Below are 11,647 nucleotides of genomic sequence, written 5' to 3'. Positions count from 1 at the left end.
AACCGAGGTCAACATACCGGCGGGGGTTCCTCCCCCCGGTGACCGATTCATCAAAAACAAAAATTGTTCATCGAGTTTGTATTTTGAAATCTTGTACAACCACAACACGGTTGGCAGACAGTAGCACATCGGAGAGTGCCAGCGCTAGCCGGGTTTCGAAATGGGCAAGCACTGAACCCCCGCTTTCAAACCCACCCTAAAATTCGCGAGCAGCCAATCCGGCCTCCCCGCATATAAACCCTCCCCGTCATCCTCCCCACCAGTCCAAACGCGCTGCCAGCACCAGCGCCGCCTCCCCCCTTCCCCATCCCCCTCCCTCCCCCCGCCGCCCGCCCCACGAATCAGTACCCCCTCCCGAAGCTCCCACGCCGCCCCGCGCCGAAACCTAGCCGCCACGCGTCGCGCCTCCTCCGATCCCTTCCCTCCCCGCGCCGGCGAGGCCGCCGCCCCACAGGTACGTTCCTTCCGCTCCGTTCCCCCGATTGGCAGTACTTAGCGCTCGCCTCGCGCGGGAGGCATGGTCTTCTCCGCTCCCTGCTGTTTCGGATTGGGCGCGCGTTTCGACCATGGGGTGCTTACGGCGGCTGCTGCGCAGGGGCCTGCGCGCCATGCTCCCGTCCAAGAGGCCGTCCGACGCCGCGGCGGGGGACGAAAACGGCCGCGGAGGGGACGCCAAGAGGCCCAGGCTCGGGGAGACGGAGGGCGCGGGCGGCGGCGGGGGCAGTAACGGCGCCGCGCCGCAGGAGATCGACGAGGACCTCCACAGCAGGCAGCTCGCCGTGTACGGGAGGGAGACCATGCGCCGCCTCTTCGCCTCCGACGTCCTCGTCTCCGGGCTCAACGGGCTTGGCGCCGAAATTGGTTACGTCTGCTAATCCCTTCTCCGCCTGCCATTTTTTGTTTATTAGTTCGTTGCAATGACATGTCGTGCATACACTGAATTGTGCTGGGAAATTCTGCACCTATGTTCGTTCCGTGTAGAGATTGACTGGTCTATGCTATGGGGTCTGTTTTTGCCTGCTATGTAGTGCTGCTATTGCGCAAACTCTGGCTGATACTGATCTGGAATTGTTTAGTTTGTTGCAATGACATACTGCATATACTGAATTGCAATGACATACCGCATATATTGATCTGGTTGATACTTATCGTATAAATATTTAGTTTGTTGCAATGGCATACTGCATATTCTGAATTGCCCTGGGAAAATCTGTATCAATGTCCATTCCATGTAGAGATTGACTGGTCTATGGGGTCTGTTTTTGTCTGCTATGTAGTGCTGATATTGCCTGAACTCTGGTAGATACTGGTCTGGATTCGCTGGACGTTTTTAAACGCTTGTGTTGGGGATGGGATGCTCTGACAGCTAGACTGCGAACTTCTAGATGCTTGTTTCAGTACCAATGGGAATGGAACCCGGGGATGGGGTATGAGTGCTTGTGCTATTTCTGTCTATATAAATTTCGGACGAGGCTCCTCTGACGTAGTGCAGGGTGCAGTTGGGTCACTGACAGGTGGGCCCGAAAGCAAGTTGGCCCACCTGTCAGTGACCCAACTGCTCCCTGCAGTACGTCAGGGGAGCCGAGTCCATAAATTTCATATGTTTATACAAAAGGCTTACCACGTTACTGTATTCTAGATGCAGAATTGTACTGGAAAATTCTACACCAATGCCCAATCCATGCAGATTAAGTGATTAGCTAGTCTATGGGTTTGTTTTTGTTTGTTGTAGAGGTGATATTGCCCAAATATGGTAGAGATACTGATCTGAAATTGCTGAAAGTTTTTAACCCACCGTGTTGGGCATGTAATGGTCCATAACAGCTAAACTGGGTATTGCTGGATGCTCCTTTGATTTATTGATTAGCAATGCGAATGAAACTTGGGGATGGGTGCAGTACTTGTGCTGTTTGTGGCTAGCCAATTCTTTTTAAATGTTTATACTAGTTAAAAGTCTTAGCAGGTTCTGCAACTATACGCCACATTTCTTATGTGTTATGCCTGTTGTATTAAACATACATGCTGACCCTTTTTGCAGCAAAGAATCTTGCCCTTGCTGGAGTCAAGTCTGTCACTATACATGATGTAAAAACTGTGGAGATGTGGGACTTGTCTGGCAATTTCTTTTTATCTGAGGATGACATTGGGAAGAACAGGGCTGCTGCTTGTGTAGCAAAGCTGCAGGAGCTGAACAATGCTGTTCTTATATCAGCTCTGACAGAAGAACTAACGACGGAGCACCTGTCTAAGTTCCAGGTTTGTCTCTAGTCCTTGCTGTCAAAATCCATTGTTTTCCACTTGCAAACTTTTTGTTGCTGACCCCTGACCTTATTTGTAGCCTGCTGCATACACCACTTCAGATTTCACATACACTTCGCTTTGATATGACTGTCTAACTTGTAGCTTATTTTCATGGCAGGCTGTTGTTTTCACTGATATAGATTTAGACAAGGCTTATGAATTTGATGATTATTGTCACAACCACCAGCCTCCTATTTCCTTTATCAAATCTGAAGTCTGTGGCCTTTTTGGTAGTGTCTTTTGTGACTTTGGACCAAAGTTTACTGTTCTTGATGTTGATGGTGAAGATCCGCATACTGGTATAATTGCATCGATCAGCAATGATAATCCTGCCCTGATATCCTGTGTTGATGATGAACGGCTTGAATTCCAAGATGGTGATCTTGTTGTTTTCTCTGAGGTCCATGGTATGACAGAACTGAATGATGGAAAACCAAGGAAGGTTAAAAATGCAAGACCGTTTTCATTTAGCATCGAGGAGGACACAAGTAACTTTGGCATTTATGTAAAAGGTGGAATTGTCACACAAGTGAAGGAACCAAAGGTGCTATGCTTCAAGGCACTAAGAGATGCCATGACAGATCCTGGAGAAGTTCTTCTGAGTGACTTCTCAAAGTTTGAGCGCCCCCCTGTGCTTCATCTGGCATTTCAAGCTCTGGACAAATTTAAGAAAGACCATGGACGCTGCCCTGCTGCTGGTTGTGAGGAGGATGCTCATAGTTTTCTGAAGATTGCTGCTGCTATTAATGAAGCCTCAGCTGATCGCAAGCTGGACACTATTGATGAGAAACTATTCCGACAGTTTGCAAGTGGTTCTCGAGCTGTATTGAACCCTATGGCTGCGATGTTTGGTGGTATTGTTGGTCAAGAAGTTGTGAAGGCTTGTTCAGGGAAGTTCCATCCTCTCAACCAGGTTTGTGCTCTGATCCACCTGTCTTTTGTTCTTAATGGTCACACATAATCCTTTTCTGATTAAGCTCCAATTTATGCAGTTCTTCTACTTTGACTCTGTTGAATCCCTGCCAACATATCCGTTGGAACCCCAAGACTTGAAGCCATCAAACAACCGCTATGATGCTCAGGTCTCTGTATTTGGTTCCAAGCTTCAGAAGAAAATGGAGGAGGCTAATACTTTTGTTGTAGGGTCTGGTGCTCTTGGATGTGAATTCCTGAAAAACCTTGCGTTAATGGGGGTGTCTTGTAGCAGCAAGGGAAAGTTAACCATAACAGATGATGATATCATTGAGAGAAGTAATTTAAGCCGTCAATTCTTGTTCCGTGACTGGAATATTGGACAGGCAAAGTCTACTGTGGCTGCTACAGCCGCTAGTGCTATCAACCCCAGCCTTCACATTGATGCTCTCCAGAACCGTGCCTGTCCAGATACCGAGAATGTCTTCCATGACACATTCTGGGAGGGCCTAGATGTTGTCATCAATGCACTTGATAATGTCAATGCCAGGATGTATATGGACATGAGGTGCCTGTACTTCCAGAAGCCACTACTGGAGTCAGGTACATTGGGCGCAAAGTGCAATACTCAAATGGTGATTCCTCACCTTACTGAAAATTACGGGGCTTCAAGAGATCCTCCTGAGAAGCAGGCGCCTATGTGCACAGTCCATTCTTTTCCACACAACATTGATCACTGCTTGACATGGGCTCGTTCAGAGTTTGAGGGTTTGCTCGAGAAAACGCCAAATGAAGTGAACTCTTTTCTGTCTAACCCTGCTCAATATGCTGCTGCAATGAGGAAGGCAGGTGATGCTCAAGCAAGAGAATTGCTTGAACGTGTCTCTGAGTGTCTTAACAAGGACCGGTGCAGTACATTTGATGATTGCATAAGCTGGGCCCGACTGAAGTACGTTCTCTTTTCTGCCTTTGTTTGTTACGTTCTCCTTTGCATGAATATTGTTACATTTTTGCTAGGTTCTCAACTGGATTTTAAGCTGCTGACTTGGTTGTCTAGATAATTTATAACAAAAACATCACATTCTCCTTTACATGAATTTTGTTACATTTTTGCTAGGCTCTCAACTAGATTTTAAGCTGCTAACTTAGTTGTCTAGATAATTCATCACAAAAAAATATTAGCTCGGTCTACCAGGCATGGATGATGTGATTCAGCCGTTTTCACTTTTATTTGAACATTCAATTGTGTGATCTGTATAGACTAGTACTGTTGAGAACTTGAGATTATATCACCTTGCGTTCACAAGGCATTGGCATGAAGTACCGTACTTCTTCTATAACTTCTCTTTTCCTTAGAGGTGTGTGTAGCTCATTTTTGTGCTTCACGTTTTGGCTCAAGTTAAAATCTCTCTCCTTTCGTTTTTTGCCAGATTTGAGGATTATTTCTTAAACCGCGTGAAGCAGCTCACATTCACTTTTCCTGAAGATGCTGCCACTAGTATGGGTGCTCCTTTCTGGTCTGCCCCCAAGCGCTTCCCCCGTGCACTGCAGTTTTCAGCTGCTGATCAATCTCACCTTAACTTCATCATGTCTGCTTCGATATTGAGAGCGGAGTCATTTGGGGTTGCTATACCTGAATGGGCAAAGGATACTAGTAAGCTGGCTGATGTAGTAAACAAAATTGCAGTTCCTACGTTTGAGCCAAAGCAAGGGGTTAATATTGTGACAGATGAGAAGGCATCGAATCTTTCCAGCACCTCAGTTGATGATGTCGCCGTTATTGAAGATCTTCTGGCTAAGTTGCAAGAATATGCCAAGATGCTACCTCCAGGATTCCAAATGAAACCTATCCAATTTGAGAAGGTATTTATTCCCAAATCTTTGCATCAGCAAGTCTTAGGTTCAAAAGTTTTGTTCACAAGTGCTTACATCCACATCACAACCCTTCTGTACTCTTCAGCATGTAACAATGCCTTGAGTTTGCTTGTACAGGATGATGACACCAACTTCCACATGGATTTAATATCCGGATTAGCAAACATGCGTGCAAGGAACTACAGCATCCCAGAGGTGGACAAGCTGAAGGCCAAGTTCATCGCAGGCAGGATCATCCCGGCCATTGCAACCTCAACCGCCATGGCCACAGGACTCGTGTGCCTCGAGCTGTACAAGGTCATCGCCGGCGAGCACCCCGTCGAGGACTACCGCAACACATTCGCGAACCTCGCCCTCCCACTCTTCTCGATGGCCGAGCCGGTCCCGCCCAAGGTCATGAAGCACAAGGAGACGAGCTGGACCGTGTGGGACCGGTGGTCCGTCCAGGGCAACCTCACCCTCGCCGAGCTCCTGCAGTGGTTCGCCGACAAGGGCCTCACCGCCTACAGCATCTCGTGCGGCACCTCCCTGCTGTACAACAACATGTTTGCGAGGCACAAGGACCGGCTGACCAAGAAGGTGGTCGACATCGCCAGGGAGGTGGCCAAGGTGGACGTCCCCGAGTACCGGAGGCACCTGGACATCGGCGTGGCCTGCGAGGACGAGGACGAGAACGACGTCGACATCCCCCTCGTGTCGGTTTACTTCCGCTAGTCTGGGTCTCGAGATAAGAAGCCTTGCCGCATCTCCAGAACTCAGTTGTCTCGCGAAAGCCACTGATGTAGTAGTAGTTTAGCCGCCGCTCTCGCGCTGATAGCTCTATCATGGTCACCTAAGATGTTCTCTCTTTGTGGTATACTGGTCCTACAGTTATCTGCTGGTTGGTCGCAGTCAAATAGTTGGAGTTGGAGGAATGAACAGCAGACACATCGGTTACGGTTAATTGACAGGTTACCAACATTTGGTAGTGCCATCTTTTCCCTTTATGCGCGCATTGTCATCTTTCATCTCCAGTCTTCTCTCTGAATCTGTGACGGTTTTCCGTCAGGATTTTCCCCCTAGATTCTTAGTCAGGCTCAAAGAGGTGAGGTTTTGGCACTCCAGGCAGAATAGGGTGCCGGATCTGGAGCGCAGTTTAGCTCCTAAAACAATGCGTCACCTGATATTATATTTTTGTTGCTCTCTTTCTTCGTAGCTCAAAGATCGTGTCGACACCGAAACGAGGCAAGATCAGGTATTTTATCCCGCGTCGTCAGACTCTCTAGTAGTACTTAAGTTAATCCACTCGTTAACGGTCGACGGCCCCACCCCTTGAAAATCAGGGGGAAGATGATTAGATTAGAAAAGAAAAAGAGAAAATAACAGCCGTAGGATGAAGTGGGAGCACGGATGGGAGCATGAAAAGGGAGCAGGCAAGCCGGATCCGACGGCGAGGTGGAATGGGTCACGGATAACCGCCACTTGATTGTAGAGTAATTCGGGGGGCACTTGATGAGGAGAGCCAAGGAGGATCACGTCCAAATCAGTGATCAATGCGGCATGTGAGTCTTGGTGATACTTTATTTGCGATTAAAGAAAAATACTGTTGCTGCTGGTCACGGTCAACTGCTCTGCTTCTGGGCCACCTCCCATCCATGTAAACCAAATTATTATTACGAGGTATAAGTTGCACCACAAGTAAACAATCCGTCGTGCTTGGTCTCCCGGTCCATGTCCGTAAGCACGCACGCACGAGTTGAATTTCCACGTTATTTTCAAGGAGGTGGCTGGGTCTCATCCATTCCCTTCGTTCACACAAATATAAGGTGTTTGGATGTTTCGATATAAGTGTAGTACATACGGAGTGAAATGGGTGAACAAACATACTAAAACGTGTCTACCATCCGGTTCACAGAAAAGATGGAACATCCTATATTCATGAACGGAGGGAGTAGATGAGAATCACCTTCACACCATTTGATTTTATGCAATGATTTGTGCGGAATTTCTTTCTTCATTTCTTTCCAATTGATCGATCAAATGATGCAGCAGTTAGATGAGGCTTTGTTAGTCCTACATACGAGAATTAGCAAATCCGAATTGTCAAACATGGACAAAAACTCTCCATGGCGCACAGTCTACCCTGCTAATTGGCAGGACGTCGGCGCAAACTCAGCTCAAGACTTTTAAACACTTTGCGAACCCGTGATTTGCAAATCTTCTTCTTTTTTCCTCTCTTTTGGCCTGCTTTAAATGATTCCCTTTTCATTCCCTTTGCTTCAGCCGGAAGAGAAAACGAACCTATAAACAAAATAAACAGAAAAGGAAAGCATTTAAAACAGGCCAAAAAACAGCAAAATACGAGAAAAAAATAGCGTTACCACGTCAAGCCTTTTTGCCAAGCTTTAATGATATACTATAAGAAAATAAACAGAAAAGGAAAGCATTTATTTATTTTTAAGGAAAATAAATGACGATTGTCGTCGCGCTGGCCGGTCTCTTTCGCCCGCCTTTCTCCCCCGTCCCCTTGGCCGCGTCCAACCTCTTTCCTCCACCGCTCACGCGCTTCCCTTCCCAGATCCCCCCACCCTCTCCCCTCCCTCGCCACCGAACCACCATACACCGAGCAGCCTCAGCTTCATTCTCCTCTCTTCCCATTCGGTCCCCGCGACTCGCTCCAGCCACATGCCACTGCCCCGTGATCCTCTTGCCGCCGCTGCCATTCCATTCCTCCCCACGACCTGCCGTGCTGATGATGGACGACCCGCCGCCCTCCTCGCTCCACCGGCTTCCCGTGCCGCCGCCGCCGCCGCTGCTGCTTCTGCTTCTGTTGATGCTGGTCTCCGTCTCCTGCCCGCTCGCCCGCGCCGCCGCAGGTCCGTCTTCTTCTTCTTGGGTTTTCGCTCGCTTGCTTGCTTGTCTCTTTCTTGGACTACTTCCGGTGATCCAGGCGAGCTGATTCTGGGCGCTCTTGGTTTCTGCAGCGGCTGGAGGAGGACTTGGTGGTGCTCAGGAATGGGGCGCGAGCACGGACGCCGCTTCCGTTGAACTCAGGTGAGCTCGCGAATCCGCGGCGGCCTTGGTGATTTCAGTGCTATTAGTCATAGAGCTTCTTCATTTTTTTGCGAGATATTAGTCGTAGAGCTTGGGTTGGAATTTTCTGGGATTCTTTGGGGGGACGTATGTATGCAACTGTATAACTGTAAATTGGCTTGCCCTGGGTGTTCTTGGTTGGTGATTCGGCAATGATTTGAGGCGGCCTGGCTTATCGGCCGGTGGTTAGGTGGAGCCGGGTTATTATAGTTTCGGTACGGGAGGCTGAAAGGTGGCACAAATCTGGGGGGAGGGCATGTCTCTGCCTGATTGATCCAATCATTTTTCTTCTGGTATCAATCAATCGTGCCAGCATCTGAAAACGGATTAACAAATCTGAATTGGCACTATATATATTTTTTATAATGATTCCATACAGCTCGAGATAAGCATATGCTTACTGAATACCCTGTTCTTACATCTGGAGGTGTTGCCATGAGTGAAATTTATTTACTCCGTATTTATGATGATCAAGGTGTTTCTTGCTCAACTGCAGCTGTTTCTTACTCATATGAGATGCACCAAGTATATTAACCTTTTCTTTGTTTTGCCTCATGTGCCGTCGGAACATCAGAAATTCGCATCCAAGAAGACTGCTACAGATAACCTTCCCACCATCTCTCATGCCGCCGACTCGAGCTCCTGGCCACAAGAAGCGCGGGCGTCACCCAAGAGCACCCTCGCCCGCTCCATCGCCGTCGCCGTTCGCCGCTCCGCCGAAAGCCTCGCCATTGTTAGCCCCTCCACATGTGGTCAGGCCTCTGCCTTCCACCCCACAGCCAAGTCATGATCCTCAAGTTGCTGCCCCAGTCAACCCTTTGCATAGGCATTCCTGGAGAGCCTACGGTTTGGTCACGGCGGGTGGTGCATCTCTCCTTGTCATGACAGCGGCGTTTGCTGTGTACTGCCGGGCGAAGAAAGTGGGTACTGTGAGGCCTTGGGTCACAGGGCTAAGCGGGCAACTGCAGCGAGCATTTGTGACAGGTAACCTTCTTTTTACTTGTGCATATTTGTATACAATATTTAGAGTACCTCGGTTGCACCTTAACACATGACCAATCATGTTTTCCAGGTGTGCCTTCACTGAAACGGTCAGAGCTGGAAGCAGCCTGTGAGGATTTCAGCAATATAATTGGTTCTACGGCTAACTGCATGTTGTATAAGGGAACATTGTCAAGCGGAGTCGAAATAGCGGTTGTGTCAAGTTTAATATCATCTAAGAATGATTGGTCAAAAGAATGTGAATCCCAGTACAGGAAAAAGGTAAGAGCTGCCACTGACCTCCTTATGCACTTTTTTTTTGCGTAATACACATTGACTGAAACGGCTGTGGTTTCAGATCTCGAGTTTATCCAAAGTGGGCCACAAGAATTTTATAAATCTGCTTGGCTACTGTGAAGAAGAAAATCCTTTCACCAGAGCTATGGTGTTTGAATATGCTCCAAATGGAACCCTTTTCGAGCATCTCCATGGTAAGTGTGTACATAATATATCCTTTTAATTTTCTCTGTCAACAGAATGATTCCTATAATGTCCAGACACGTCTCAACAATTTCAGTATTTCATAATGCTTTTGATTGTGTTGCAGTTAGAGAAGCTGAGAATCTGGACTGGATGGCACGACTTAGAATATCGATGGGGATAGCATACTGTCTCGAGCAAATGCACAAGCTCAATCCACCCGTCGTGCCAAGGAGCTTCAGCTCAACAACTATCCACCTCACCGATGATTTCGCCGCAAAGGTTTCAGATCTTGATTTCTGGAATGGCACCAAGGGATCCGATTCCGTCACCGACGACTGCATCATGTTGGACGCGGAGAGCATCGTGCATCAGTATGGCATTATACTGCTGGAGATATTAACCGGGAGAGTACCCTTCCCTGAGCAAGACCTGCCACTTGAACAGTGGGCGTCCATCTATTTTGAAGGCAAGATGCCTCTTGCAGAGCTGATGGACTCGAGCCTGGGCTCCTTCCCTGAAGAAACCGCGCGCGCGTTGTGCGACGTCGCGAGGTCCTGCATCGACCCGGACCCGAGCAAGAGACCGCGGATGGCGCAGGTGGCGGCGCAGATGAAGGAGATCACAGCGGTGGGGCCTGAGGGCGCGACTCCGAAGGTGTCGCCGCTGTGGTGGGCTGAGCTTGAGATCATGTCTGCTGAAGCTACCTGAATGGTGAATCCCTTGGGCAGTCTATTTCCCCTGTTATGATCATGGATTCTTTGGTTTGCTTTGTTGTTCCTTGTACTGGAAAGTTGGCTGTGGCTTTGAGCTTGAACGTGTAGTAGTGGGTTAGTGGCATTGTAATGAGGTGTCCTGCCAGCAAATTTAGTGAGAGTAAACGGGGAGATGTGTGGTTTACGCCATGTTTACCTATGATTTGATCAGTTCTTAGGTACAAGATCAAATCCAGCTAGGCTTTGGCTGTGAAAGTTAAAATCATCCAATAAATTAAAACCATCCCAAAAAAATCTCAGCGAAATAAGCAATTTCAGATTGGGCAGTGATAGGCGCTGGCAGTCCAGCCGAACGGTTGGGCCGGACTAGCCCCAGCCACCCGATCCCGCGACTGCGAGTCGTTCGATCCCAGCGTTGACTTCCCCTTTCCCTCTTCCTCTCCACAAAGCCCCATTGCCTTGACTTCCCCTTTCCCTCTTCCTCTCCACAAAGCCCCATTGCCTGGACGTCCACCTAGCCGCCGGCCGTCACCCACTCACCTGGACCTCCTCTCTTTGCCGCCCTTGCGCTGCTGGAAGCGCCATCGGTCGCCGCCGTCTTCTCTCATGTTTCTCGCCAGGATCCATGCATGAAGCAAAAACTCCGCCCCCGTGGGATGCAGCTTCCCTCGCTGGTGATGGTTCGCGGCTCCGGCAACGCCAGTCGCCAGTTGCAGCTCCGCGTCATGCTCGCCGCCGTGCCGTGCTCGCCGCCGACACTCGCAACAAAAAAAAGTTGTCAAGAAAACATATCTGTGTCGCCGCATCCTGTTGAATCATTTTGAAAACTTGGTTCCAGCAAATTGAAACTATGGTTGTAGCAAAAAATCGCTGGTACAGAAAAAACTCTGATAGTAGCAAATGAAGTGCTGGTTGTAGCAAAACTCTGAGATGGTTACAGCAAATTGAAGTGCTGGTTGTAGCATGGCGTGATAGCATTGTAGCAAAAAATTCCCGACGCTGACTATGGCAAAGCCGCAAAATGAGACACCGGTTGTAGCAAAAATCGACACCAGTTGTAGCAAATATCGCTAGATCATAGTGGCTACAAACTCCGGCAAACTCGGGTTGCAGCATTTGACGACACATGTTGCCGATTGTAGCTCCGTTGTGCACACGTTGTAGCATCTTTGCAAGCTTGTTGTAGCTTTGTGGCACATGGTTGTAGCATTCACGACAGCACCGTCGGGAGGTCTTTCGTGCAGCAACCTAATGGGGTCCGCCGGTTGGCCTCGCCGGAGAAGCCGCAGCGCTCGGCGGCAGCGCCTGAG

At 48.7% G+C, this 11,647-nt stretch overlaps 2 protein-coding genes across 3 annotated transcripts; both read left to right on the top strand.

Moving 5' to 3' along the window:
* The first annotated feature begins 313 nt into the window (after nucleotides 1–313).
* Nucleotides 314–6,074, top strand: LOC119353146 (ubiquitin-activating enzyme E1 3). Of its 2 annotated transcripts, XM_037619736.1 has the most exons (7): nucleotides 314–454; nucleotides 596–861; nucleotides 2,039–2,256; nucleotides 2,420–3,214; nucleotides 3,294–4,162; nucleotides 4,644–5,076; nucleotides 5,206–6,074. In XM_037619736.1, exons 2-7 carry the CDS (start codon nucleotides 609–611, stop codon nucleotides 5,800–5,802), a joined length of 3,165 nt encoding a protein of 1,054 aa, XP_037475633.1. In that variant the 5' UTR covers nucleotides 314–454; nucleotides 596–608; the 3' UTR covers nucleotides 5,803–6,074. The 2 variants fall into 2 exon arrangements, with proteins under 2 accessions (XP_037475633.1, XP_037475632.1); XM_037619735.1 differs by lacking the exon at nucleotides 314–454 and having other exon boundaries at nucleotides 567–861.
* A 1,540-nt stretch (nucleotides 6,075–7,614) lies between these two features.
* Nucleotides 7,615–10,547, top strand: LOC119353145 (protein MALE DISCOVERER 2-like). The gene is made up of 6 exons (XM_037619734.1): nucleotides 7,615–7,943; nucleotides 8,052–8,121; nucleotides 8,735–9,144; nucleotides 9,233–9,423; nucleotides 9,500–9,632; nucleotides 9,749–10,547. Exons 1-6 carry the CDS (start codon nucleotides 7,820–7,822, stop codon nucleotides 10,330–10,332), a joined length of 1,512 nt encoding a protein of 503 aa, XP_037475631.1. The 5' UTR covers nucleotides 7,615–7,819; the 3' UTR covers nucleotides 10,333–10,547.
* The last annotated feature ends 1,100 nt before the right edge of the window (nucleotides 10,548–11,647 follow it).

The sequence above is a fragment of the Triticum dicoccoides genome, chromosome 2A (assembly GCF_002162155.2).
Source record: "Triticum dicoccoides isolate Atlit2015 ecotype Zavitan chromosome 2A, WEW_v2.0, whole genome shotgun sequence".
Taxonomy (NCBI): domain Eukaryota; kingdom Viridiplantae; phylum Streptophyta; class Magnoliopsida; order Poales; family Poaceae; genus Triticum; species Triticum dicoccoides.
The sequence above is the reverse complement of the archived record's forward strand: the minus strand, read 5'-3'. Positions and strand labels throughout refer to the sequence as shown.

Excerpts from the sequence above, each read along its gene's own strand:
- LOC119353146 (XM_037619735.1), top strand. The coding sequence starts at position 567 with ATGGGGTGCTTACGGCGGCTGCTGCGCAGGGGCCTGCGCGCCATGCTC. Across the intron at positions 862-2,038 it reads CGGGCTTGGCGCCGAAATTG|CAAAGAATCTTGCCCTTGCT; the intron begins GTTACGTCTGCT and ends CCCTTTTTGCAG. Across the intron at positions 2,257-2,419 it reads AGCACCTGTCTAAGTTCCAG|GCTGTTGTTTTCACTGATAT; the intron begins GTTTGTCTCTAG and ends TTTTCATGGCAG.
- LOC119353145 (XM_037619734.1), top strand. The coding sequence starts at position 7,820 with ATGATGGACGACCCGCCGCCCTCCTCGCTCCACCGGCTTCCCGTGCCG. Across the intron at positions 7,944-8,051 it reads GCTCGCCCGCGCCGCCGCAG|CGGCTGGAGGAGGACTTGGT; the intron begins GTCCGTCTTCTT and ends TGGTTTCTGCAG. Across the intron at positions 9,424-9,499 it reads AATCCCAGTACAGGAAAAAG|ATCTCGAGTTTATCCAAAGT; the intron begins GTAAGAGCTGCC and ends CTGTGGTTTCAG.